The sequence below is a fragment of the Prinia subflava genome, chromosome 16 (assembly GCF_021018805.1).
Source record: "Prinia subflava isolate CZ2003 ecotype Zambia chromosome 16, Cam_Psub_1.2, whole genome shotgun sequence".
NCBI classification, from domain to species: Eukaryota; Metazoa; Chordata; class Aves; order Passeriformes; family Cisticolidae; genus Prinia; species Prinia subflava.
In genome coordinates, this window is record NC_086262.1 from 6,305,107 (window position 1) to 6,329,826 (window position 24,720).

A 24,720-nucleotide genomic window follows, 5' to 3' on the forward strand; every position below is an offset into this window, starting at 1 on the left:
TGGACCGAGAGCAGCACTGGCTCTGTGACCTTTGAAACCAAAACACAAATCCAAGCCCTGAATCACGTGTGGCTCACAATCCTGTGAAGCTTTTGGGTTGGGCGCAGTGGTACCATTTAAGCAGCTCAGTATGAGCTTAAATTTTTACCTCGTAACAGGCAGCATGAGCAAGCACAGCCATTGTGTGTCTGAGATCCATTCAAAGCACTGGCACTGATCTTACACAGTTTGTGTTTTCTAGCAAACAGGAGGAGGGCTCTAATTAGGTCAGGCAGGTTGAGAATTCTAAGAGCTCTTCATTTCAACTAAGCACAGCTCAGCTCTTCCTACAATACAGCAAAATGAATAACTTAGTGTTAAATCATGGATTTTTCAATTTAAAAAAATCTTATACAATACAAAAGTAATGGATTTCTGCAGTGAATACTAATGTCAGTTGAGCTACAAATGTGAAGGTTTCAGTTTTTCATAGTGCATGAAAGCAAAAAAGCCTCCTAGACTGAAGCTGACAAAAATCCCTCAATTTCCCTTTGACTTCCACTCTGCTCTACATGATTTATCAATGGTTTAAAGTTCAGGATCACCCTTGCTATAAGGCTAGCAGAATTATTTCCTGGAGTTTCCCTTTTTCCCTGTCAGTATAAGCATGCTCATGCCAACTGTATTAAACAGGGATGTAGCAACCCTAAAAGCCCAGTCCTGTGACATCTGCCATTTTTGTCTTCACTTGTCATATTTGTACCTTCAGTTAAAAAAAGTACCTTAACTCAGTGTCTCCATTTTTATGTTTTGAGTTTGGTGGAACCTTCCATTAACATTCAGACAAATGCCTGTTTCCTCTACAATTTTACTCCATTTACATCTTTCAGACAAGAAAACCTTCATTTTTTTTCTCCACAAGGAGAGAACTCCAGTATGAAATACTTCTAGCAACTTCCTTATTAAAAATGTCTCTCAGTGCTTCAGGCTGAATACCAAGTGCTCTCTTAATTAAAAGACTTGAAACTAATCCTGATCCTCAATCATCAGAGGATCAAGTAATCCAGCAAATACACAAAGATGATATTAACAGACAACATCCAGCAACTTCTTGCCTTGGACTTCATGTGCATTTTTGTATATGATTTCCTAGGAATTACGAAATAATTACGAAATTTCTGTAAGCTCACAATGTCAGCATAAATGGCAATAAATTCAGCTGAGCTTTGGGTACTGCCTCTGCAGCACCTCTGTGCAAGACAGCTGCACAGACAGGCAATAGCAAAAACACAGATCCACCTTGGACTTAAATTCAGTATTAATTCACTTTTGTATTAACAAAATAAGAGAATTGCAGGTTGTATGTATGGTATAGTTCAGCTAAATAATTTCCCTAAGACTAGAGAATATGTAGTTTTTGAGGCAGACTGACACTGGGCTTTGTTTCGAAGACAAGACTAGAAAAAAGAAAATTAGATTAATCCTACTGTAACAATTTTGTGTTTTATCCTTGGCTTGCAAAGAAATGGACAAATTCTTTAATGTAAAAATTTTTATTGTGCTAAAACATTCTTAATTCTAAACGCAGTTTAAAGATTCTTTCCCCCTTGCCAAAGTCCCAGTCTGTACCATGCATGTTCCTCCCACCCAAATGAGAGAAGTTCTGTTGTTATTCCCTGTCACTGTAGCACTGAGCACTCACAACAGCTGGCTGCAAAGATTTGGTGGCAGCTTAGGAGTCCAGTGAACACAGCATTGCTCTTAAGGCACTAATCTTAGTCACAGTACACAAACATTTAGATAAATGCAGTCAATTGGACTTTGACCTGGAAATGTTCTTCTGAAGATCAACAGCTGCAACACCCAGCCCCAGGATTTAAATTTGCATGTAGTGAATATAGGTCCTGCAGAACATCAAAATTAAGTGTACAGTCCCATTTCTACACAGGTTCTATAGGGTGTAGGCCACAGAAGCAAAAGGGTCTCTTAGCAGTATTGCTGCCATTGGTACCAAAGCAACTATAAAGAGCAAAATTAATTTACCATACAATCATATACATGGGACAGATTAAAAAAAATATATATATAAAAATCAAAAAACTTACATGAAACCTGATTTCATTTGTAATCTTATTCTCCAGTGCTTATTGTCCTTTTCCAAACTTAGGTTTTGAACAGAGCATTTTAATAAGCAGCCTCAGCATATCCAAAACGTGCACCAGTGACCACTTTTCAGAGTTCACTGCTGCAATGATGTTACCAGGAGTCAGGAATGTGCTGACGCTTCCTTGCTTCTCAGTAAAACATAGTCTGTCTAAAAATATGTAATTTTATATCATTTCTCTAGGGCTCCTACTGATTTGTATTATATACAGCATCCAAGTTGACCTTGAAGAAGCAGTCTGTTGAAGTCTCTGTAGCACACAAATTCATGGGTGATTTATTTTCTTAAAGCCAAGAACACTTCACATTTTGTTTTTATTACCTGCAATGGAGAAATGTTACTAAGTTTGAGTTTTTCACCTATTGCTCCCACCACATTAAGTAATTCCTTGTCTCCTGGGCGGCAGAAGGCCCTACACTGAATCTCAGAGGCAAGCCAGGATTGCAGACCCTGGAACAGACACCCCAATGAAACTCTCCCCACTACCCTGCTTCCCTTGGTGTGCCCTCGTGCTCTTTCCATCTTCTCCTCCACTCCACATTTATCTGCAGACCTTTTGTCTCCTCCCTTGACAGCTGCAGTGGTGTAAGGTCCTGCCAGATAGCAGCTAAAGAACCAGGGTGCAAAGGTCTGGCTGAGCCACTTGTGCCCCATGACCTGTGCAGGAGACACTTGCTGTCACCTCACCAGCAGGCACATGTGAGCTGGTGACAGACAGAAAATGGCTCTGCTGTCTGACCTGGCACACCACCTAATCCTGACAGGTTGGAAGGATCTGGGCTGGAAAGCACAGCAAGCTACACTAGGAGTGCCCCATTGATACAGCCACCAACACATGCTGCAGAACAAGAGACACCATTCACCTCCCCCAGATGCAACAGGCTGTGCAAGACTCTCATACCTTCTTTGGTTAAGCTTCAGGGGTACAAAGGTTACATCAATGCCCAACTTACCTTCTTTTAAAGGTGTTTTTGGAGGAATGTTTTCCTTGCTGTCATGCTGGAAAGCTTTGGAAGGATCGAAACGCTTAATGCCCTGTGCTGCACACAGCTGCTCCTCCAGATGTCTGCTGGTTTGCTTTTCCTTGGCTAGCAATGCACGCAGCTTGGAGACATCCTAGAGAAAACAACACTTGGAAGTTGGATGAAGAACAGGAGAAGAGCCTGCTTCATCATTTACTGAGGGAGCCATTTCTGCTTATGTTAACATACAGACAATTACTGGTGGCATTAAAACCCAACCCAAACACATGTAGAGAAATCAGCAGCACAAACAGGTACTGTGTAACACCACCAAGCAGTATGGCAGTCTGAAACCTTCAGCAAGTAGTTTATTAAGTCTAGGACCACAAAAAAAGGTAAGAAAAGCCAACTGAGCTAAGAGTGGAGGTACTTATTTGTACTGCTGATCTCTCTGTGTGTTGTAAATTCAGTCAAAAAGAAAACTCTTGGCATTTCAAGAGACTGGTGGTTTATTGTAATCTGCTTCATGCAAAACCAAGAAATAAGTACTTTGCAGGATTAGTCTAGAAATATTTAGAGCAACAAACAAAGGCATCAAGCACATTAGTAACGCAGATTTCTAATTTTTCATTCCACAAACCTGCTTCAGGTGGGCATTGTCTTCCTTCAGCTTCATAACATGCTTGATTTTTTGCTTCATGTTCTGGTGGCCAAGTAGTTTAGCATATGCATCACTCAGTTTATTCAGTTCTACTTGGGCTGCCCCGTGCTCCTCCAGGAGTGCATTCTTCTCTGCTTCAAAAGCATCTAGTTGTTGCTGAAATACATTTGAAGGTCTTAGGAATCTTTCAGCTAAGCATAACTTTTTACTGAACTGAAATTTACCAAGACAGATTAGTTTGGGAAGGGGAACAGCTGGCTCATTGGACAGTAACTTAGGAAAGCACTGCAGAATAAATGCCTTAGAATGGGAAGTTGCATATTTACTTCCCAAGAGTAGAACTGGAGCCAACTGCAAAAGTCTTATGTCAACAGACACTAACAAACACCTACTCCAAAACACACCTGAAAAGGCTTAACTTTGTTATGTAGATCTTCATACAGTTTACGCCAGGTCTTGATCTCTTTCTTTAAGCTAGAGGTCACATCTTCACTTACAGTTTTCCTAAAAAGCAAGAAGCAGAGTTTTGTTATGTTCCTTGTTAGCTCTCAGCACTTCTTCCCAATAAAAGTTGGGTGTGATATCATATGCAGCTTTAGTTTTTTCACCTTGATCTCTCTGCTTCAAGTTCTCTTTTCAGATCTTCAGTTTGCTCCTCAAGTTTAGTCATTTGTGCAAGGCAAGACTCTTTTGTTTTCTCTGTTTCTGCTTCTTTTAGTGCAAGCTTGGTCTGGACTTCTAAGAGCATCCTGAGGAAAACACCGTAATTTCTTAATGAGTCCTTGATTTTTACTTTTTTTCCACTACACTCAAAGTAAGACCCATAAGTAATAATGGTTGAAAAGCTATTAGTAGAACTGAAATGCTATTAGTAGAACTGAAATAAAGGTTTGCACAAATAGTGCCACAAAGAAAACAGTAGTACAGAAAGCAATTAAGTTTAAGATGAACAATATTTTAACCTCTTCCTGTAAGGATGAAAGCAGCCATTTTGAAGCAGAGAAAGATCATGTTGTTCATTTAAGATTGTTCAATGTCAACGGCTTTTAGCAGGGCCAGTTTAGTAGTTAGGCTTTACATGCAGAGATTCTCAAGCAGGAACTAATCAAGACTGTTCAGTGTGGATGTATGCAAGATTTCAAAAACCCTACACCTAAAAGCATTGACCCCTCCTCAGCCACAACTGTTTGTTCCATCCCTTCCCCACCACCTCATCCAGGAAATTCCTCTTCAGTTTTTCTTTTACCAGCTCTAATGGACACTGGAGACATTAGGCAGGTGGGAGGCAAGAAAGCGCAGCATCTTAACCAGCACAGAGCCAAAGAGAACATGGATCACTGAACTGCTGTTAGACAGTCAGAGCAGCACGTCCTCAGCTACTGGCCTAACACAACTTTTTGGGTGTTATTTCTCATCAGCTGCACTGTGGTGCCTCAGATTAGGCAGAGAGAGACTAGTTTACATCACCACAGTGTGGCAACTAATGGCTGATTAATGGGCATCTGCTTGTGAGCAGAATTTGAGGTAACATCATTCAGATTGGAGTGGCAAAGAGTGAATTCTGCATTAAGTATTTGCTTGTCTCCTCTGGGGATCTTATTTGCAGATTATTTCACTGTAACTGATTTTTCTGAAACAGACAATATTCCAACATATTTCATTCAAATATTTTCCTTTTCCTCTCTGTTCCACATATAGACAAAAGTAAAAATAACTGATTGGACAGACCAATTTCCTAATGCATATAAACTTATTAAATTTTATCTGTCAGTATTTTCAACCTTCTGCACTGGGAAAAGCAAAAAAATTTCAGTTTACACCAAATACTGATCTGATCTTCTAGAGCTTAAGATGATGTTCTAACTAGAAAGGCAAACCTCAAGTTTGCACTTCCTAGCTTAAATAAAAGTTTGTGTAGTACCTGGCACATTCTTCATTTGCTTTGTTTTTAGTGGATTCTGCTTCTTGAAGCAACTGCAGATTCTCTTGGCTTACTTTTTTTAGGTTGGCAATTTCTTCTCGCAGAGAGGTGTTCTCCATTTTTAAACTGCCAATTTCTTCAGCTGATGTTTTCTTGTAGCTGATATTACAGTACAAATGAGAAAAACCTGGTTAGTTCAGACAAAATGTTCACACCTTACAAGAGCAATACCAGCTCGTGCTAGCAGTATCAAAGATTTTATAATCTGAGATATGGTCGTGCACAGGCTCTGATAAATCCAAAGGTAAGAAAGAAACAGTAACACAGTTCCATAATGCCATAAGCAGTAACACTACAACAAATTCTGATAAGATATTACCTTATTTCTGTAGGTATTTTAAAATACAAAGGACCTACTCCCTATGAAGCTTAAACAGCAAAGCACCTACTGTCTGTAGCTGGCATTGGCAAATATCCCACAGGATTCTTCATGGGTGACACATATACCCAATAATAACAGTATCACTTTTTATATACACACATACCTAATAATAACAGTATCACTTTTTATATACACACATACCTAATAATAACAGTATCACTTTTTATATACACACATACCTAATAATAACAGTATCACTTTTTATATACACACATACCTAATAATAACAGTATCACTTTTTATATACTTTCTAAACCTGAATATTTTAAGGTAAAAGAATTGCAATAACTGTAGGAAATTACTCTCAGTTCAGTGCAAATTTTGAGTATGCAAGCCTTTTTGCAAGCTATTTCAGTGCCAAGAACACCATCACTGGTTACAAATCTCATTGTGATTCAGACCACTGAACTCCTCCAATTGGTTACATTTTGGAAGCAGAAATATCCAATTTCTTGAACTAGATAGTGATACTGTCACTATACTTCCCTAATACTCAAGAAATAAATTCTTAATGCCACCAAATACCATCACAAAATCCTCTGCTCTAATGCCATGCCAACACTCACACGTGGTGTGAAGTACCAAAGCACATAAACGAACAGTGCATTTTCTTTTCATCTTAGAGATAATGCCTGTCTTATACATTAATAAAACTTAAATACCTTTCCAAGTCAGCAATAGTCTTGCCAAGTTCCTGCAGTGTATTGCTGTGCTCTTCTTGGATTTTCAATACAGCACTGCTATGCATTGCCTTGATTTGCTCCAACTCTGCATTCTTCCTGAAATAAAAATTCAGCAATTTCACACTGGAGAGAAGTATAAGTGAACTTAACACCAAATGCTGCTATCAGTTACAGAAGGCTTGAAGCAGCAGCAATAAATTAATTGTGACAAACCAGTAACTTCTCACATACTAAAGCACAATCTTCACAACAGGTATTACTAAGGATTTCCCCCTACCTTTATTTTCCAAGAAACTATAGAATAGACTGAAGACCTAATAGTAAACTTTAACAATACACAACTGGCTTCAGAATCTTTTTGTCATTGTCTTCTCCAGGACAGAAATAGCCAGTACAACATGCACATATCTTACCCAGCACAGCAAGGTCAGAGCACTACCATACCAGCCTTTCAACCAAATCCCAAATAGCTTTTTTTTTTTGTTCTAACTTAAAACAACATAAAACTGACTCAAGTTACACTATAGATACTGACTCAAGTTACTACTGCTAGTGATTAGATCTCATCACCATCAGCAATCAACAATCAGCAAGAATTAACTTTAGATCTGCCCGGGTCTCTAAAACCTGAACTGGACTCAGAAGCTCTGTTTGCACTACTGATTTAACATTTTTCCTTTCAAAGTTTGAATCAGAGTTTCTTTCACAAACCCTTTCAACTCTTCTTCCATCTGTGTGAGTTCAAGACCCTGAGATTTGATTTCTTGTTCCAGTCTCTTCACCAACTTTTCAGCTTTCTTCTCCTTCGCATGCAATTTATCCAGCTCCTTCATGGTACCATTCAGCTCTTCTTCCAGAAGATGTCTCTCACGTGTTACTTCATCTTCAAACTCCAGTAACTTCTGCTGCATTGATGCAGATACCTCCTGCATGCCAAAGCACCACAGATTTTAAAACTACCAGTACTTTCTGCAAATTTGCAGTGTTTAAATTTCCAATCTATGGGAAGAACCAAAACCCCCATCCCACCAGCAATGATTCTCAGACCTGTTAGACCACACAAGCTTCTGCAGGCCAGTACCCACTTTGCCATATTGATGAAAACCTAATTTGTGGAATGCACATCTCATGCATAACCAAAACAACAATTTTTAGTGCCAATCCTTGGGATTTCAATGTATTTTTAGACTAATTTATAACCTGTATTTACCTTCTCTTGCTGCAGCTGAGAGACAACCTCCTCATGTCTCTGAAGCAGATTTTTGTGTTCTTGTTCCACCAAACCACTTTTTTTTTTCAGGTCTTCTATTTCAGCATTCATACTCAGGAACTGTTCTTTGGCCTCAGACAACTCTTTCTCTGCGTAGAAAAATTGTCAGTGTAACACAAGTTCCCTTCTCTATCTTCAAATAGCTACAATATGTATTATTCATAACACTTCCATTCCATCTTTGTTTTTCCCTTTGCCTAACTACCAAAAACACGGAAAGAAAACTCCCCACAAAACAAACCCATACCTACAATCCATCTGGAAACTCCTCAAAATTGGTTTGAGGTATACGACTTAAAAATAATTTTAACAGCAGGAGTGTTTGGCCCTTCACCAGAGGAGCAGTATGGCAGGCAATGAGTTTCCCAAACCTCCCTCCACAAACTGGCACACAGAAGGCTGCTGGTACAGAAAACTGAGTACATGTCTCAGGTTGCAGAGTTGCTGGTGTTGGGAGAGAAGGAGTGAGGATGTGAAGAAGGATCCCTGCCACATTCCCAACACCTCAATGAACCTGTGTACAAGCTGCTAGCAGTGAATTCACACAATATTATACTGCTGCTCAGTGAAGAGTAAGGAGCAAGAACTTCCTGGTGTTCACCTTTCAGATTAAAGCCACTCCTACAATTTTCATCGTATACTATCCACCCAAGTTACCCTCAATGGAAACACTGATTCAGACTTAACAGTGAAGTCACTTCAGTAACAGTCACTCACTTCAGTGAAGTGATTTCTCTGTTGTTAAAAACATGCCTTGGTGTTTCTAGCTGGAGCTCAGAGACTTGACTTCTCATTTGGAACAAACCAGCCTAAACTGACATTTTAAAAAACACCTATTTGAGATGCTTTAAGACATGTGAGCGATCCCACATTTGGAACAGTGTACAAGAGCTAACAATTACCTTTCTCTTGTTGAAGCAACTGACACCTCTCATTAAGTTCTTTCATCAGTTTACATGACTCTTCCTCTTTTGCTTTGAGGGTATTTGTCAGGCTCTCAATATCTTGGTCTTTCTTACTCAGTGTCTCCTCCATCTGGGCAACTTCTAGTTTGTATTTCTCAGCTGTTTCTGCAACACTACTGTTGAAGAAAATTTAGGCACTTGTTACCACTAAATTTTGTTCATAAGTTTACACATCAACACAAAGGCAAATGCATAGGAGTGTTCATTTCCAAGAGGAAAGCTGCCTTCTTGAGAAGAAGTTGTTGTTACCTGAGCTCTGTAATATATTCCATGAGTTTTTCAGTGTCAGACTTTTCTTCAACTTTCTCTCTCTCAGTAGCAGACCTAAAACCAGACAGTTTTTATGACAGATCTATTTAAACAAATTTAGAATTAAGTACTAACACAATTTTCATCTCTCATTTTGGCTGAAAAACTGATATTGGCTCTAAGAGGTGATTCTATTCTCTTTTCATACCTGTTCCAGATAGTCTCCTCATTTGTAGTAAAGATGTTAAGCCCCATTTTGCCACAAGCAATATGCCACAAACATAATAATGCATTAACAGAATGCAGCTTTTGTAGTATCTCCTCCCTTTGTGTCCTGCACTACCTGTATTACTACCTTTGTGTATTTTAACAGCCAGATTCACACTGCAGTGCCAACCTGACATTAAGCATAGCTTGGAAGTTCATCCTAGGTCAATGCCCTCAGCAACAGGCTACACATTAGTGCACTGCTCCTGTGCAGCACATGACACTTTTTGGCCAAAATAGAAAGTGCTGAGCTAGGACTCACTCTACTACACAGAGCTGCTGAAGCCAAGAGACTCTGCAGTTGGCTTTCTTCAGAGCACGTGCCTTCATTAAAGCAGCTCTGAAGGCACCACAATGGCCTCTTGAATGCACTTCTCTGGAGAACATGAATGTGCTCATCAAACCCATGCCAAATGCCTGCCTGCTGAATTAGAATTTCAGCTCCTGCTGTAATGCTTTTCTATTTTTGCTCATTCTAACTTAGTAGTCTAAAGGGCCAGAAATATCCCATCATACAAACGTCCTCCTCCAAACTGAACAACAATTTTTTTCTAAAGACATAGGTCTTCCTTCCCCACCCCACATGCAAGAAAACCCCACCCACACCACGGTGGAAAAGGAAGGGTTGACATGATACAGTTTGTCTCTTGGAAAAATGTTAGATACACTCGAGAAACAATGTTTCTAATGGTTGTTTTATCAAACCACAGTTGTTAGAACTTCATTCCATGGTATTTATTCCAGATTACAAACACTGATAATGTCTGTTCCTTCTCGGTAAGGAGACAGCCCAGATTTTGGTTACTACAAAGGACGAGCGTGGAAACACAGCCACGTCATATCATCTCATCTAATTCCCTTCTTAGGACTTACAATTTTTCTTGTAACTGTGCTACTTTTCCTTTTGAATGCTCTAGATTCCTTTGCACTTCCTGCAGCTTCATTTCCATGTCTTCCTGCTTTGCCAGTGCAGTCTTAAAAAAAACAAACGACAAACCACACATATTAACATTAAATGAGGTTTAGTAAAAAAAAAAAAAAAGGCAGCATGGAAGAGACAGTAGTGAATTGAAATTTAATCATCATTTCTGATAAATGATAGCACCAGCTACTATGCTAAATGTGATTGCAAGTATCCCTCTGTAAAGTTATCAGCCACTTGTTAAACAACAACTACCACCAAGAGCTTCGAACGATACTGAGGATCACTGGTTTTACTCCTGAGCACCTCAGAATTCCTGTCCTGTGCAAATGGTCGTACCTTTTCCTTGGCATCCCTCATGTTTCTGAGCTTCATCAACTCCATGCACAGGCTGCTCATTTTCTTCTGCACGCCATCTTCAGACAGCTTGTGAGAAAAGAAGATAAAAACACTAAGTGTAATTCCTTTGTATGAATTGCTGCTCACACAACCCTTCCAAGTGCTCCCCTCGCACTCTGTGTTTAGACAGAAGGGCACAAGATCCAAACCAGACATGCTTTATGTCAAAACAGATGCTGATCAGCAGCTAAAGCTTCCTCTTGCACAGGAAGCTCAAAAACAGCAAAGGCAAAGCAAAGATGCATTTATTTGTCTGAATACCTTTGACTTCAGTAGCTCATTGCTTCTTGTTAACTCCAGAAGCTGTTTCTTCAGGCATGCAACATTGGCCGAAAGAGAGGTTTTCTCCTGAACTGCAGCACTCAGCTTTGCTTCAGCCTTAGCAAGATCTTCATCCAGAGCCTGAAGTTTTTTATCCTGCTCTCCACGTTCTCTCACTAATGCACGAATCTAAAACATGAGGTATTTTCTTTATTTCCTACTATCATTAGTTTAGCCTCTCCAAATAAACAACAGGCATAGGTATCCAAACTGTATTTACTTTCAGATAACACAGTCACATTCAGAATATGTATCTGCAGCTCTCATTCACAGAAAGGAAATAACAGAATCACCACAATTCTCCATTATTACACACTATATAACATTTATAGCAACATTTCATCTGACTTATTTTATGCCACCGAGCCAGTACAACATGTTAAAATTAAAATAGTCCTAGCTTTAATGGGCAATAGAAGCCAACTCTCCTTTCTGGCTGTGACAGACAAAAAGGCAGAATGTGACATTTGAGACACAAGGCACCAATTAGCACACAGAAGGGTACTGACACAGTTTAGGGTGCCTCTTAAGCATTGAAAGTATGACAATTAGTGAGCAAGAAATTCAGCCAGAGATTGTTCAATAAAACAGAGCCTTTTTGGGGTCGCCAACAGACAACTCAGTTCTGTTTTTGAAAAGACTGACAGAATAGTTGCTCACAATCAGTTTCTCACAATTAATACAATTACATCCGTAATATCTGATAACCTTTCTTTTGCACAGAGCTGTTTGCAAACTACTTGTATGCTGTGCAATGCAAAAGAGGCCAATTCTACCAGCCTGTATTTATTATTATTGTAAGTGGGAGGCATGACAGGATTTCACTCATATAATGGATTCATACCTCCTTCTCCAGTGCCTTCTGCTTCCTTTTCTCTTTCATAAGCATACTGTCTTTTTTAGTCTTCACAATCCCATTAGCCGGCTTTGGAAGAGAGATGTGTTAGAAATCTCTAGCTTCATAACATCTGAACACAATTAAATACAAGAGTGGGTGCTTCATTCAGACAATACTACAAAGATACATACCAAATAAAGAGCACACTTTTGCCTCTCCCAGAGAAGAGAGAAAAGTGTTAGGTTAGGGTGGGGTTTATCCTTTCCCATCAGCATTACTCTGAAGGGACAGCTCATAACCACAGGGACAGCAGGAGACTTTAGCACCCCTAAACTTCATAAAAACATTTTAATATCTTCACCTCAGGTTTGTTTGCAGAATTTCATCCTACATCATCAATACTCATGAACATAATAAGTACATCAGGGCTATCATTTTTCATCTTGTTAAGCTATTAATCGTGAAATGCATATCCTTGCATAGCACATTGAGAACCTGCACATGCAGCACCATCCCCTCCCTGTTTCTTTCACCACCAGGGTTCCACTCTGCCTTGACCAGCCCATGGGAGCAGGAACCAAAACACCACCTCCTTAAAAAGGAGTCACACCATAATTACATGGTGAGCAAGAGGAAAAGAAATCCCAAGAGTGTAGCACCAAATATAACAACCTGCTCTGTAGTCCCAAGTTAATTACCACATGATTCCCAAGGATGCAGCAATTTCATTTTTCCTGCTTATGTCTTAAGGAACACAGACACAATGATATGTTCCATAGTGCACTTGGGTAGATTAATGACAATTGTATGAAGAGGCTGCATTGCTTAAGCAGTCAGAGGGATTTAGGTGGGGTTTAACAGCACTACACACCCACCACAGCAGAGTCCTACCGTCAGTCCGAGAGATGTGAGCCTCCTTGCACTTACTGGGGTGGGGGCACTCTTCTCACTGCTCAGATTTGTCTCACCTGCAGAAGGATGCAGAGAGAATGGTGAAGGAAGAGGGTGTGCATGCACACAGGGAGGCAAATGTAACCAAACTACACAAGGTTTATTGACTGTGTACAAAAAGCAACATCCCACCTGGTTGTTAAACTATCAGCTTCACAACCCAATCCCAGCTACTTTTTACTGCAGTCAGCCAGTTCAATTTTAGCCATCTGGCCACTTGACAAAGAGAGAGACTACCAAGTGACAGACAGCTTTTACAGTTCCACTTCTGCCAGGTTTCCTTGCCATAATCCAGATCCATAATGTCACTCTTCAACTGAGGGATGCTTTAGATATTAAAAATACATGAAAGTATCTCTAGAGCCTAGGTTAATAAGTAATTAATTAGACCTCCAGAGGCCCCCCTAATTAGCAGAAGTCACATATAAAGCTATTTTCGGAAAATCCCCATAGATATTTTTACAGCTGCTCCTTTGAGCTGGTAGGTATGCAGTGAGTCTCTGCAACAGAAACCAATTTCTGAACAGCAGAGCAGTAACAGCACTAACAATTGTAGCATCTAAAGATATCAAATCATTGTGTTCTGTGCAATTTTTACTTACTCTTCTGTTTCTTAACCCCTTGGTGTGCTTCAGAGGACAGCAAGCTTCCCACTCCCTGTGATGGCTTAACGTTACGGGATCCTTGCAGGGGGGTACGTGCTAGAAATGAGATTTTCAGAACAGCAAAGAACAATGAAGGTAAAGGACAGGATTTTCAGCGTTGATGAGCCGAGGCTTATAACACATTTAGGGTAAATCTACAGCCAATCTCTCACTGTGAGAGACTCAAAAAAGGCTCTCGCTAGCAGCGCCTCAGCAGTGACAAGCTCTGCACGTTCCTCTGACAGCGCTGTACTAGAAACCAGAGGCCAGCAAGACTTGGCACCGCTTTAGTTACTACGTACATAATACACGTTCACTACTGTATCTGGCATGCCAGGGCTAGACACGAAGTCGGGACCTTCTGCCTTAGAAGGGGACCCCTGCGAGAACTCAGAGGGTCCTCAGGCACCGCGCTGCGGGCTGCTCCTCAGAGGAAGGGACGCACTGAGGCCGGTCCCCGGCCCCTCGGGCACTGCCGAAGGCTCCCCCGCTCTCCCCCGCTCCCCTCCCCTCGCGTACCAGCGCTCCCATCGCGGTGCAGGTGACAGCGGAGCGGCGCGCGCGCGGAAGCCATGACGGCGCTGGGACCCCCGCGGCCCGGCGTTCAAAGGGGCCAACGGCCGCAGCGCGCGCCGCCCGGCCAATCAGCTGCCGCCGCCCCGCCCTTCTCAGCCAATCGGCGCACCAGGCGCGGGGCACGCGCGGTGCGGACCCGGCGGGGGCGTGGCCGGCGGTGCGCGTGCGCGAGGCGGGGCGGGAGCTGCCGGCGGGCCGGGCGGGGAGCGAGGCCGGGATCGCGGAGCGCTGTGGGGCGCGGGGCTGTGTGCGGGGGGCGCAGGGCTCTGTGCCGGGCTCACGGCTCTGTGCGGGACTCTGCGCGGATCGCGCGGCGCTGCCGCCGTGTCCCATGTCGGCTCCGTTCGAGGAGCGCAGCGGGGTGGTGCCCTGCGGGACGCCTTGGGGCCGCTGGTACCAGACGCTGGAGGAGGTGTTCATCGAGGTGCGCGTCCCGCCGGGCACCCGCGCCAAGGACGTGCGCTGCAGCCTGGGCAGCCGGCACATCGCCCTGGCCGTGTGCGGGCAGGAGCTGCTGCAGGTACCGCGGGCAGCGGGGGGAACGGGCCGGCGGCCACGCCCGACGCGAAGGCCGCGGGGCCGGGGGTCACGGGCTTAGCTCGGTTCTAGAATACCTCTGAGATCATCGAGTCCAGCCTATGGCCGAGCCCTGTGTCAGCCCACCGTGGGCTTTACTTAAACTCCGCCACCTCCCTGAGCAGCCCCATCCAATGTCTAGTCACGCTTTCTGTGAAATTTCCTCCTGCTGTCCAACCCAGACCTGCCCTGGCACAGCTTAAACTGTGCCCTCGTGTGCTGTCATCAGTCTCCGGGGAGAAGGTTTGCACCTCTGTGCCCTGTGGTGCCTCTCTGTTCTTTATCCCAAGTTTGATACATTAAAAATTACATTCATTGGAAACAGTTTTGCTCACCTGCACGAGGTTTTACAGATGGTGCCTGTCCTCCAGTACATGAATAGAGGGGCTTCTTACAAGGCCATGTACTGATGAGACACCGGGGAAGGGCTTTAAACTGTCAGAAGACAGTGTTATATTGGATTTTAGGAAGAAATTCTTCCCTGTGAGGGTGGGCAGGCCCTGGCACAGATTGCCCGGAGAAGCTGTGGATGCTCCATCCCTGGAAGTGTCCAAGGCCAGGTTGGAGGGGGCTTGGAGCAGCCTGGGACAGTGGAAGGTGTCCCTGGCCACAGCAGGGAGCTGGAATGAGATGAACTTTAAGGTCCCTTCCTATCCAAACCATTCTGTGATTCTATGAAAAAATAAAGATACAAAATCACATAGATTTTAATGTGAATGTGGACAGCATTTCAGTGCACAGCTTCAGTTGCTTTGGAAAGCAACTTAAAAAACCCAAAGAAACAAAAAAGCAACAACAACAACAACAACAAAAAACCCCAACCAGCCTAAAGACAAATTCACTTTCACGTTTATAATGGACTGCTCATACTACCTGTACCCTGCACCAGAGCTAGATGTTACTCCTGGCAAAAACACTTGCATTTTCATTACTGTATTATTAAAATGGCCTTACCTGCTGAGAAACACAAGCTTTTTCAATGACTCCAGATACTGAAACAATGAAGGTATTAAATGCTTAAATTAAAAAAATATTTGCAGAACAAGCAATAATTCTTTGACAAGGCTACATGCAAGTGTATACTTGTAGGCCAGATCACCCTATTCATTTTCAGCAGAATACAAGGTGGTTGAGGAAAACTTCATAACTCAATGTGAACTGGATGCTGAAGAAGTTTTACTGATTTGTAATGTTGTATCTGTCTTTTGCAGGGTAAACTTTTTGACTCTACAGTAACTGATGAAGGAACGTGGACCTTAGGTAATAACCTACTTCTGAAGTGACATTATAAAGGCAGTCATGGTTTAGCCCCTCTTTATTAGTGGGAAAGATTACTTTCTTCCCACAGCTTTGTAGAAAGGCAATTATTATTGCTGAGTTAAGGAACTGAGGTATTACAAAAGCACTTGAGACTAAGGTTAATGAGAAAATGCCACATCCTGGCAGGTCGTAATCAATGGCTTACAAACGTTTCCATATAGTGAGAAGTTTTTTGCAAACCTACATTTAAAGCTAAACAGTTATGGTACAGTTGAATCAGACAGAAATTTAAAAATCACACTAAGGTTCCTCCTATAATAAGGGAAAAAAAGTATATCAGGCCACTGTATCATAAATACTGGAAAGTATTCAGAGTATTTTGGGGTTTGGCAATCATATTTGTGGACTGTGCCTCAGAGTTTTCCTATGAAGGATTTTTTTTGCTTTCAATATTTATTTTAAATATTTACTGATAATTTAGTAATTTAAGCATTAAAAGTGTTAATACACATTGTGAAGCAAATCCCAGTCTTTTTCTGTACATAAATCATCTTCAAAATACACTTCTAATGCTGTGTTTATTCACTTCAGTAAAGCTAAACAGCCTGCATGTTTACTTTGAAACCTACTTCCAAATATATTCTCCATGGCCATACACACTCTCTTCAAATAATCATCCATTCATATGTTGCTAAAACTTAGTTCTGGCTTTTGTTGGTAATAACTCTCTGTAAAGCCTGACCTCAAATTTTTCAGTACTCATTATTCATTTTCATTACTCAGTTTTTCAGTACAGGCTATTTTTGCTTCAGCCTTTTTATTCTTGTTAATGTTTATTTATTTATCAAGAACTAGGTTGCCGTTGGTATTAAGAATTTAAATTACTTCTTGTCTTGGGCTTGTTAATGGTGAATTCACATTCAAACCAAGAGAAGCAGCAGCACGTAGGACTGAGATGAAAGGTTGCTCTGTGTTTTCATTCAACAGAAGACAGGCAGCTGATCCGAATTGTTCTTATGAAGACAAATAGAGATGCTGGAAACTGCTGGACATCTCTGTTAGAAAATGAATATGCTGCTGATCCTTGGGTACAGGACCAGATGCAAAGGAAACTTACACTGGAGCGATTCCAAAAAGAAGTAAGTTAAAGAACCATAATTACTCCTTACATTTTTTGTTAGCACACAGATGTTATGGCCAGGAAAGCTGAGCAAATGCCATGGAAATATATGCTTTAGCTCAGTATCTATAAAATGCTTACAAGGTTTTATCACTGTGCTTTGAAGAAATTATTCTGTCTGCAGGGTTTGTGATAAATTCATGTGAGTATGGGGGTGGTATTGCTGTTTTACTAATTGCATCTTCCTAACAACTTTTCACGTTTTAAGCTACACATAACTTCTGTTATTATCTAGAATTATGACACAGCCATATTTACAATTAAATTTGAACCTCAAACTACTGAATATGTTTGTTTATAATGCAAGATGGAATAGTTATCTGGAAAAGATGTTCTTGTGCTTTTACTAAAATTGCCTGAATTGTTTTGCTATGCCTTTGGCACACGACTATTCCTGTTCATGTCTGCAGAGGTGTAGAATTACAGCATTTTATGTACCAGCTGAGTCAGCAGGCTGTAAACTGCAGCAGAGAACAGCAGTTTTATGAACCTTATCCATCAGGGCACGTATTTAGATTTTCAAAAGGCAGTTTCAAAGGACATCAAAAGCCAGATCTCTTTCTTAAACTTTCGTAATATTTCTTTTCTGGGACATCTACTTGATAACCTACAGGTTCTACAGGAACAGCATTACAAAGTCACTTCAGCAGTAGGCAACCAAACTGACAATTCAGAGTTTGTTGATGCATTTTCCAAGAATTTCAGTGCTGTGATAAATGTATGACAAGTTGTTTGTTGTATGTTCTTGTTACAATGGCAGAATATTAACAAAAAGCAATCTAGGGTTTTTGTTTGTGGGTTGTCTGGGATTTTTTAAAGCATTTATATTCTAAATAATTTACTTAACAATTTTTAATTTTACTTCCATCAGAACCCTGGGTTTGACTTCAGTGGGGCAGAAATTTCTGGAAACTACAGCAAAGGAGGACCAGACTTTTCTAGTCTTGAAAAGTGAACTTTTTTTACGTGATCCTTTAGACAAATTACACATTACAGTTAAGGACTGGAATCATGTAACTGTTGAAGACTTCAGTGATCTCTTCAATGGATGGTTGTCAGAAGTACTCACTTTGGTGAAGAGAAAGAAGATCCTTTCCAGCAGAATGAAGACAAAATGTTACCAGCTGATTTATAAGCTGTGGTAACTTTATGATACTAAGGCACAAACTGTAGAGAAAAGTGTACATAAAAAAGTAACATCTTTAGGCAGAATGTTTGGTTTGGGTGATTTTTTCTTTTTAGAAACACCACAATAAATGCATGACTTACACTGTTCAGGTATAAGTCACGTTTATAGGCTTCCTCCTAAGATGTTTCATAACAAAAGAAAAAAGCTACTTAGTTCAGCACATTTCAATGTTTAATTTAAAGGTACATATCTCGAGACAGGACAATCAGAATTGCACAGTGCATCCTCTCCCAGCAGGCTGAGACACCTTTGAATCGCTGTGCACAGGTCAGCACCATGCCCAGGCAGCACGACAGGTGTGATACCCTGTTCTGCAGTGCAGTCACTCCCGTGAGCTCAGGAGAAGACTGCATTAGTCCAGTGGACAGCTTTGGTATGGAGCCTTCTGTGAAAGCTTTAACGGGTTTGAGATATGCAAGAATGGTTTCCACCTCAGCTGGTACCACTACAGGGAAGGGTTGGCTGGCTAACATCTCATTCCACACTCTGATCTCCTCCACTCCATCAGTCCATGTGACAATCAGGTTTAAAGCCTGTTGCTAACAGCCTCTGTCCCACAGTGATGCAGAATTCAAGAGGACATTAGCAACACTCTCCCAGAACCTCTTTTCATCTAACATACAATAATACATTCCTATTATTCACTTCCTTGTTAGCACTAGAAGCATGTATGCCTCAAATAATGACCAGGTCTTCAGAACAAAAAGTTGTGTTTTACAAAGTTTAAAGAGATCAGAGTTGAAGCAATCTTTAATGTTTCTTAACTGGATTGCTCCTATAACAGGCTAAGATGGGGAACTAGCCCTGCTCCTAGTGTACCTGTAACAATGTGCCTGTTCAGCATCAGCATTGACCTCTGGAAGACTAATTTAGGGCATGAAAAGGTCACCTGTGACCCAGTTCTTCCCCTTAGTCTTTATTAGTTATCACCAGGCTCTCACACTGAGTGAGATGGCTTGTGCCATCAGTAAACTACAGCTCTTAAAAATAAGTTATGGATGCTGTGCTAGTGACTGTCTTTCCTAAAGGAGCACAGTAAAGTTTCTCTTTTCTCCTGCTCTGCCTACCCGACACATCCAGGGGGTTTCCCACAGGCTGATGTTTGATGTGTCTGTGGTAGCAGGGCAGTGCCCATCCTGGCAGGAACACGTGGGCACAAGGTACTGCCCACACAGCACACCAGTGAGCTCTTGTCATCAATATTGACTGGGATTAGTCTTTCTGTTCTTAACACACTGCAGCACTGCACTACTGCACATCTGAGTTTCCTAGTATTGCATAATCCTCAGAAAGGAACCAGGTTTGAAAAGTTAATACCTAATTCAGCACCTGCAGTTACTGTAAACCAAGGTTAGATTACACGAGCTGCTCTACAAACTATAAGGTGTTAAAATTCCTTGTATTGAGATGGTGTTATTTCACTGACTAGTAAACAGTCTAGCAACTAAGACTGAAAACTGAACCATGTGCTGTTTAATTCATCATGAAAAGAACTGGTATTTGCTGGAAGGATATTTAGTCTGAAATGTTACATATTCTTTCCATGAGTTGAGTTCTTCATTATTAAGATCAGGGTTCAGACTGTTTCTCAGATATTTGTGTGCCTGTTGATAAGGTCACAGGATGGTCTTCTCATTTCATTGTACTCCTGTAAAAAAACCCAAACAAACCAGTCAACTGGAGTGCTTTCTACAAGAGCCAAAGCATGAGATGTTAATACAGCAAGATGGCTTTTATGGAAAAATGAGTAGCCTCCGGAAGTAAAGTTTAGGTAAGGAAGAAGTTCACCATTTTTACAGAGTATAACAACAGTAACAGGAATAGCTAAATTACAGATTTTAGCCTTCACTCAGCAGTTATACAAGTAAAACTGTATAAAACTGTCGTATTTGTAAGTGGCTCAAGTGAACAATTACAAGAAACTCCTAACAGGCTGGTTTTCTTTCTGGGATAGGAGCAAGGCAAGGGTTTCTTCCCCCTTTTCCAAGCTTTACTCCACATTTTAATGTGAATGTGGTCCCAATGTCTGTAGAACAAGTCTGCTACCTCAACACAACATCAGTTCTTTCTCCAATGTTCACACACTAATGAGGTTATCACTTCTTTAGGTACAGCACTGGCTTAAGCATGAACATGAAAACAGGGCAACTCCACTTCTGATGATTCCAGGAGGAACCTGTAAGGGCCCTGGAGGTAGTTAACAGCTGATTTTACTTCTATATTATCAGAAGTTGGTTTTACAAGGTCAGAAGTTGCTTTTACAAAGACTTACCCATTATGAGGTGGTCTCTGGAATGGTAGGAAGGTGTGTTATTCTGTAGTAGCTATGTTTAAGCTGCCGAGCTGTACGTCCAGACACAATCCATTTTAATTTCTGCACATTTGGTTTAGAGCACTTGCTTGAGGAATATTCCGTAAGGCACTTTAACACCAGCTCCTTCCAGAAGGTCAATTCTCTGTTGCTTATCTACATAACAAGACAGAATGTCCTATGTTAGTAACTAGTTAAAACTTTACTTTGTGCACGTACTTTACAGCTTCTTCAACAGGACAGGCAGCCAAATATCCCAGGCCAAATGAAAAAAACCCAACGAAACATCACAAGAAAGTCACAGATGAAACCAATATGCCAATGCACCTGTCCCTTCCCCACTGTGTCGACCTTCCCATGCATTTTTCTTGGACCCTCCCCTGAAATTTTATCTGCACATACCTTGGAATGCAACTGTAGAAATTCCAATGCCTCTGTCAACTCGAGCAGTTTTTGTTCTTCTATCTCTAGTGCCATAATAGACAGTGCCAAGACAGAAGGCTGGAGAGAGAGATGTTTTTAAACACTGCTTTGTTAAGTTTCAGCAGCTTAATTTTCTTTGAACTTTCAAGATGTTTACCTTGGCTTTAGAAAACGTGATTCTGCAGTGACAGGCCTTGAGCTGGGTCTCAAGTCTCTCAAAATTAAGGTATTTTCTCCTGTAATAAAAACAGATGAGTGAATCTAGAGGAATGCAAGCTTGATCATGGCACCATCACTCTGGGAACTCAGAGAAGCAGCAAGAATGTTCATTATCTAAACAAAGACCTCATTTGTCTGAGAACTTCTGGGGTTACATTCAAACAGGTATTCAGTTTTGGCAGAAATAAATCTTGTGTTACACTGGGGAAAAACTGCATTATCAAAGCAGGCTTAACAAGGAATTTCAGGGCTTACTAACAAAAGGAATCTTTTTTAACCAGATTTTGTAATCTTTACAGTGAAGGAATACTTCACTGCAGCATAAGCAGAGATTTATTACACCATCATTACTAAGCAAGTTTGGTTTTCGGCTCAGAGAGCAATACTCCATTTATGCAAACAATATTTAGAATTACAACAATATTAAACCACAGATGCTCACATTTACAACAATTACCAGTAAGGGGGAAAGTTTGTGGGAGTTTTAAAGTATAGAAAGGCCAATTATTCAGGAAATTTCCCTGTTTAGTTTTCTGCATTCTAGATTCTCTGGTCATAGGCAATTATAGCAAAATCAGGATTAGCTATTGTACCTTTCACAGCTTAAATTCTCATGAAGGAATGAATGATAGAGCTGTAGAAACTGGAAGGCTGTTATAGCTTTGACTTTCCAACACAATTTCTCCAGTATGATTTTCTCCATCCTCATCATATCAGACACAGTGAACCTGTACTGGCTGATTCGAATCAAGTCAGTGGCAGAGGGAACATTTCTCTCCTCTTCAGATGCCTTCACAGCCAAGTAGAAGCAGCTGAGTCCAACACAGCCCAAGTGTTTAGGCTGCACCTAGGGGAAAGTGAATTGTTATTTTCAAAGATCAAAATCGTTACTTTCAAAGAAGGCCTCTGATCAGCTATTACAACATGCAAGTATCAAACTGTGGGCACTCATCTGTTTCATAAAAATTTATGGGGGATGAGGGGTTGTTTTGATTTTTGGAGACTGAAAATTAAGTCTTTAATTGTACATTCTCATCTTTATTCAAGCAAACAAGAAAACGTTTATGCACCGTAAATTGCATCTCATTCATCTAAAAAGCAAGACTGCACACCAGTTTTGATAGAGATAGAACAGGCTTGTTATTAAGGTTCTAAAATAGCCTAACAGGAAGCTTTTAGGATTTAAAGTATTGCACATATTGGGTGATAGTAAAAAATAGGGTGTTTCTAACTCTACTTTAAGTATATATACACACATGCCTATGCACATGTATATATAAATTATATTTTATTCCATAGACAATGCAGTCCCGATTTTTACTGCTTATTCAGAAGTCTTTGAAATCATCATTTTCCCATCCATTCCATCTAGCTCTCTCATTTTTGTTTGAACACACAAGAAAAACAAGCTTTTATCCTTGTCCAAATCATACAGTGGTAATCCTGTCTTATTAGACAACTAAAAACAACGCAGGTCAGCATGTCACATCTGCACAAGAGAATGCAGTGGTAACTAATGTTTGACCAGATTTTAGGTGTTCAACAGCATCTTGATACACACAAGGCTTATTGAAAGGTTGAAAAGGCAGTTAAATAACAAGTAATTTAGGATGTTCTTGTATCTATGCGACAACACAGGCAATCTGCCTTGGTCTAAGCCATTAACATGTCCTATTTCCCAGCCCATGGGCATCCTTCAGTTTTTCCTTCTCCAGAGGAAACATCTTTCTTAACAATACCAAAATTTGAACGGAGAACACAATTTTTTAGCTCCACACAATCAAGAATCTCTGAAAGAAGCTTAACCTTTATTTAAACCCAAGACACTCTTAGCTTCGAATAGGAACCAGGCTGAGAACTTATACTTTAAAAAGCCTTACCTTCATTTTTGACAAGAACCTATCTAAGAAATTCACAGCTAGTGAGAAGGTCTCAGTGTGGAAGCCGAAGAACTGCGTTAAGCTGAGGAGATCCTTCACTTCGAAGTCGCGCAGGCGGGCGGTCATTCGCAGGCCATTGTCGTGGGCAGCCTCCAGCAGCCTGAGGCCGGCGGCGCGGGGCTGAGCCCGCAGCTCCTGCTCCAGCAGCGCGGGCAGCTGCACCTGCACGTCCCGAGCCTCGCCGCTCGCCAGGGTATCGATCATCTGCCACGAGAAACGACGCCGGCCAATCAAACAGCTAAAACGCGGCGAACTCACCAAAAACCTCGCAAACTCTAGGGCGGACACGCAGCAGCCCGGGCACAGGCAGGGCGCGCCCCGGGCCCGCAGCGCTGTGCGGGGCAAGGCGGGGCCCGCCCGGGACATGTCCGGGCCTGCCCCGCGCTGCCGCGGGGCTCCGCGGGCGGACGAGCGACCTCCGCGCTCCGCGGGGACATGGAGGGATGGAGGGATGGAGGGATGGAGGGACACAGGGACAGAGGGACAACGTTCACCCACGGAAGGGACTGGAGAGGACGGAACGGACACGGCACGGGGAAGCCAAACGCGCACTCTTACCTTGTCTGTGCGGCCTCGCTCCCTGCCCAGGAGGGCAGGGCAGAGGCCGGGCGGGCCGGGGTGTCCGGAGCGGGGCCGGGGTGTCCGCAGCGGGGCCGGGCGGTCGGGGCCGGGCACCGTCCGGGCCCGCGGCTCCGGCGCGCGCCCCGAGCCCGCGAGCCGCCGCCCCGCCCGCGCGGTGACGCCCCCTGGCGGCCCCTCCGCGCCCCGCCCCGCCCCCGGCCGCGCCTGCGCCTGAGGCGGCGCGCGCCGCGAGGCCATGGCCCTCGGCCCGGCGGCGGCACGTGAGGGACCGGACCGGACTAAACGAAACTAAACTAAACCGGCCCGGACCGAACTGAACTGAACTAAACCGGCCTGGCCCGGACCGGACCGGATCGGCCCGGCCCGAACTGAACTAAACTAAACCGGCCTGGCCCGGCCCGGACCGAACTGAACTGAACTAAACCGGTCTGGACCGAACTGAACTGAACTGAACTGAACTAAACCGGCCCGGCCCGAACTGAACTGCACCGGCCCGTACCGGACTGCACCGGCCCGTACCGGACTGCACCGGCCCGTACCGGACTGCACCGGCCCGTACCGGACTGCACCGGCCCGTACCGGCCCGCCGCCCGCTGCCCCGAGCCCGAGCCCCGTAACGCCCGGCCCCGCCCCGCGATGCCCTCGCTCGCTGGGCGCTGGGAGCTCCCCGGGCGTGCTCCCAGCCCCGGTACAAATGGCTTTTAGAGCGTAAATGGCTTGGAAAGCCTTGCGATGGCTCCTGCCTGGCGTTCCAGGGCAGGGCAGATGCTGGCCCAGGGCTGAAGGCTGGCTTTACTGGGGTTCGGTGCTTTACTGTTCTCATCTC

General features: G+C 42.6%; 3 protein-coding genes across 3 annotated transcripts; 1 reads left to right on the forward strand and 2 right to left on the reverse strand.

The window, feature by feature from the left end:
- Positions 1-1,536: 1,536 nt before the first annotated feature.
- Positions 1,537-14,297, reverse strand: HMMR (hyaluronan mediated motility receptor). Its single transcript, XM_063413355.1, has 18 exons — positions 14,158-14,297; positions 13,597-13,695; positions 12,935-13,011; positions 12,050-12,130; positions 11,146-11,334; positions 10,825-10,911; positions 10,437-10,537; positions 9,297-9,371; positions 8,985-9,163; positions 8,023-8,171; positions 7,524-7,738; positions 6,792-6,908; positions 5,688-5,846; positions 4,375-4,515; positions 4,171-4,270; positions 3,746-3,922; positions 3,097-3,259; positions 1,537-2,464 (listed from the first exon to the last, which is right to left on the reverse strand). The coding sequence occupies exons 1-18, from the start codon at positions 14,210-14,212 to the stop codon at positions 2,445-2,447; spliced, it is 2,184 nt and encodes a 727-aa protein (XP_063269425.1). The 5' UTR covers positions 14,213-14,297; the 3' UTR covers positions 1,537-2,444.
- A 95-nt stretch (positions 14,298-14,392) lies between these two features.
- Positions 14,393-18,507, forward strand: NUDCD2 (NudC domain containing 2). Its single transcript, XM_063413460.1, has 4 exons — positions 14,393-14,734; positions 16,002-16,050; positions 17,038-17,189; positions 18,102-18,507. Exons 1-4 carry the CDS (start codon positions 14,546-14,548, stop codon positions 18,183-18,185), a joined length of 474 nt encoding a protein of 157 aa, XP_063269530.1. The 5' UTR covers positions 14,393-14,545; the 3' UTR covers positions 18,186-18,507.
- Positions 18,508-18,572: 65 nt separating this feature from the next.
- On the reverse strand, positions 18,573-24,073 carry CCNG1 (cyclin G1). The gene is made up of 7 exons (XM_063413459.1): positions 23,871-24,073; positions 23,253-23,516; positions 21,966-22,219; positions 21,311-21,389; positions 21,133-21,231; positions 20,692-20,886; positions 18,573-20,067 (listed from the first exon to the last, which is right to left on the reverse strand). Exons 2-6 carry the CDS (start codon positions 23,514-23,516, stop codon positions 20,695-20,697), a joined length of 888 nt encoding a protein of 295 aa, XP_063269529.1. The 5' UTR covers positions 23,871-24,073; the 3' UTR covers positions 18,573-20,067; positions 20,692-20,694.
- Between the last annotated feature and the right edge of the window lie 647 nt (positions 24,074-24,720).

What these genes read in the sequence shown, in the direction of transcription:
- HMMR (XM_063413355.1), bottom strand. Translation starts at nt 14,212, where the DNA reads ATGGCTTCCGCGCGCGCGCCGCTCCGCTGTCACCTGCACCGCGATGGG. An exon ending in TGAGGGATGCCAAGGAAAAG is followed by an intron (nt 10,538 to 10,824) that starts GTACGACCATTT and finishes GTTTTTTTTAAG; the next exon opens with ACTGCACTGGCAAAGCAGGA. An exon ending in GCAAATGAAGAATGTGCCAG is followed by an intron (nt 4,516 to 5,687) that starts GTACTACACAAA and finishes TGTTTTCCTCAG; the next exon opens with GATGCTCTTAGAAGTCCAGA.
- CCNG1 (XM_063413459.1), bottom strand. Translation starts at nt 23,516, where the DNA reads ATGATCGATACCCTGGCGAGCGGCGAGGCTCGGGACGTGCAGGTGCAG. An exon ending in GAGAATTTAAGCTGTGAAAG is followed by an intron (nt 21,390 to 21,965) that starts GTACAATAGCTA and finishes TTTTTATTACAG; the next exon opens with GAGAAAATACCTTAATTTTG. An exon ending in TTCTACAGTTGCATTCCAAG is followed by an intron (nt 20,887 to 21,132) that starts GTATGTGCAGAT and finishes CTTGTTATGTAG; the next exon opens with ATAAGCAACAGAGAATTGAC.
- NUDCD2 (XM_063413460.1), top strand. Translation starts at nt 14,546, where the DNA reads ATGTCGGCTCCGTTCGAGGAGCGCAGCGGGGTGGTGCCCTGCGGGACG. An exon ending in TGAAGGAACGTGGACCTTAG is followed by an intron (nt 16,051 to 17,037) that starts GTAATAACCTAC and finishes TTCATTCAACAG; the next exon opens with AAGACAGGCAGCTGATCCGA. An exon ending in TGGAGCGATTCCAAAAAGAA is followed by an intron (nt 17,190 to 18,101) that starts GTAAGTTAAAGA and finishes TACTTCCATCAG; the next exon opens with AACCCTGGGTTTGACTTCAG.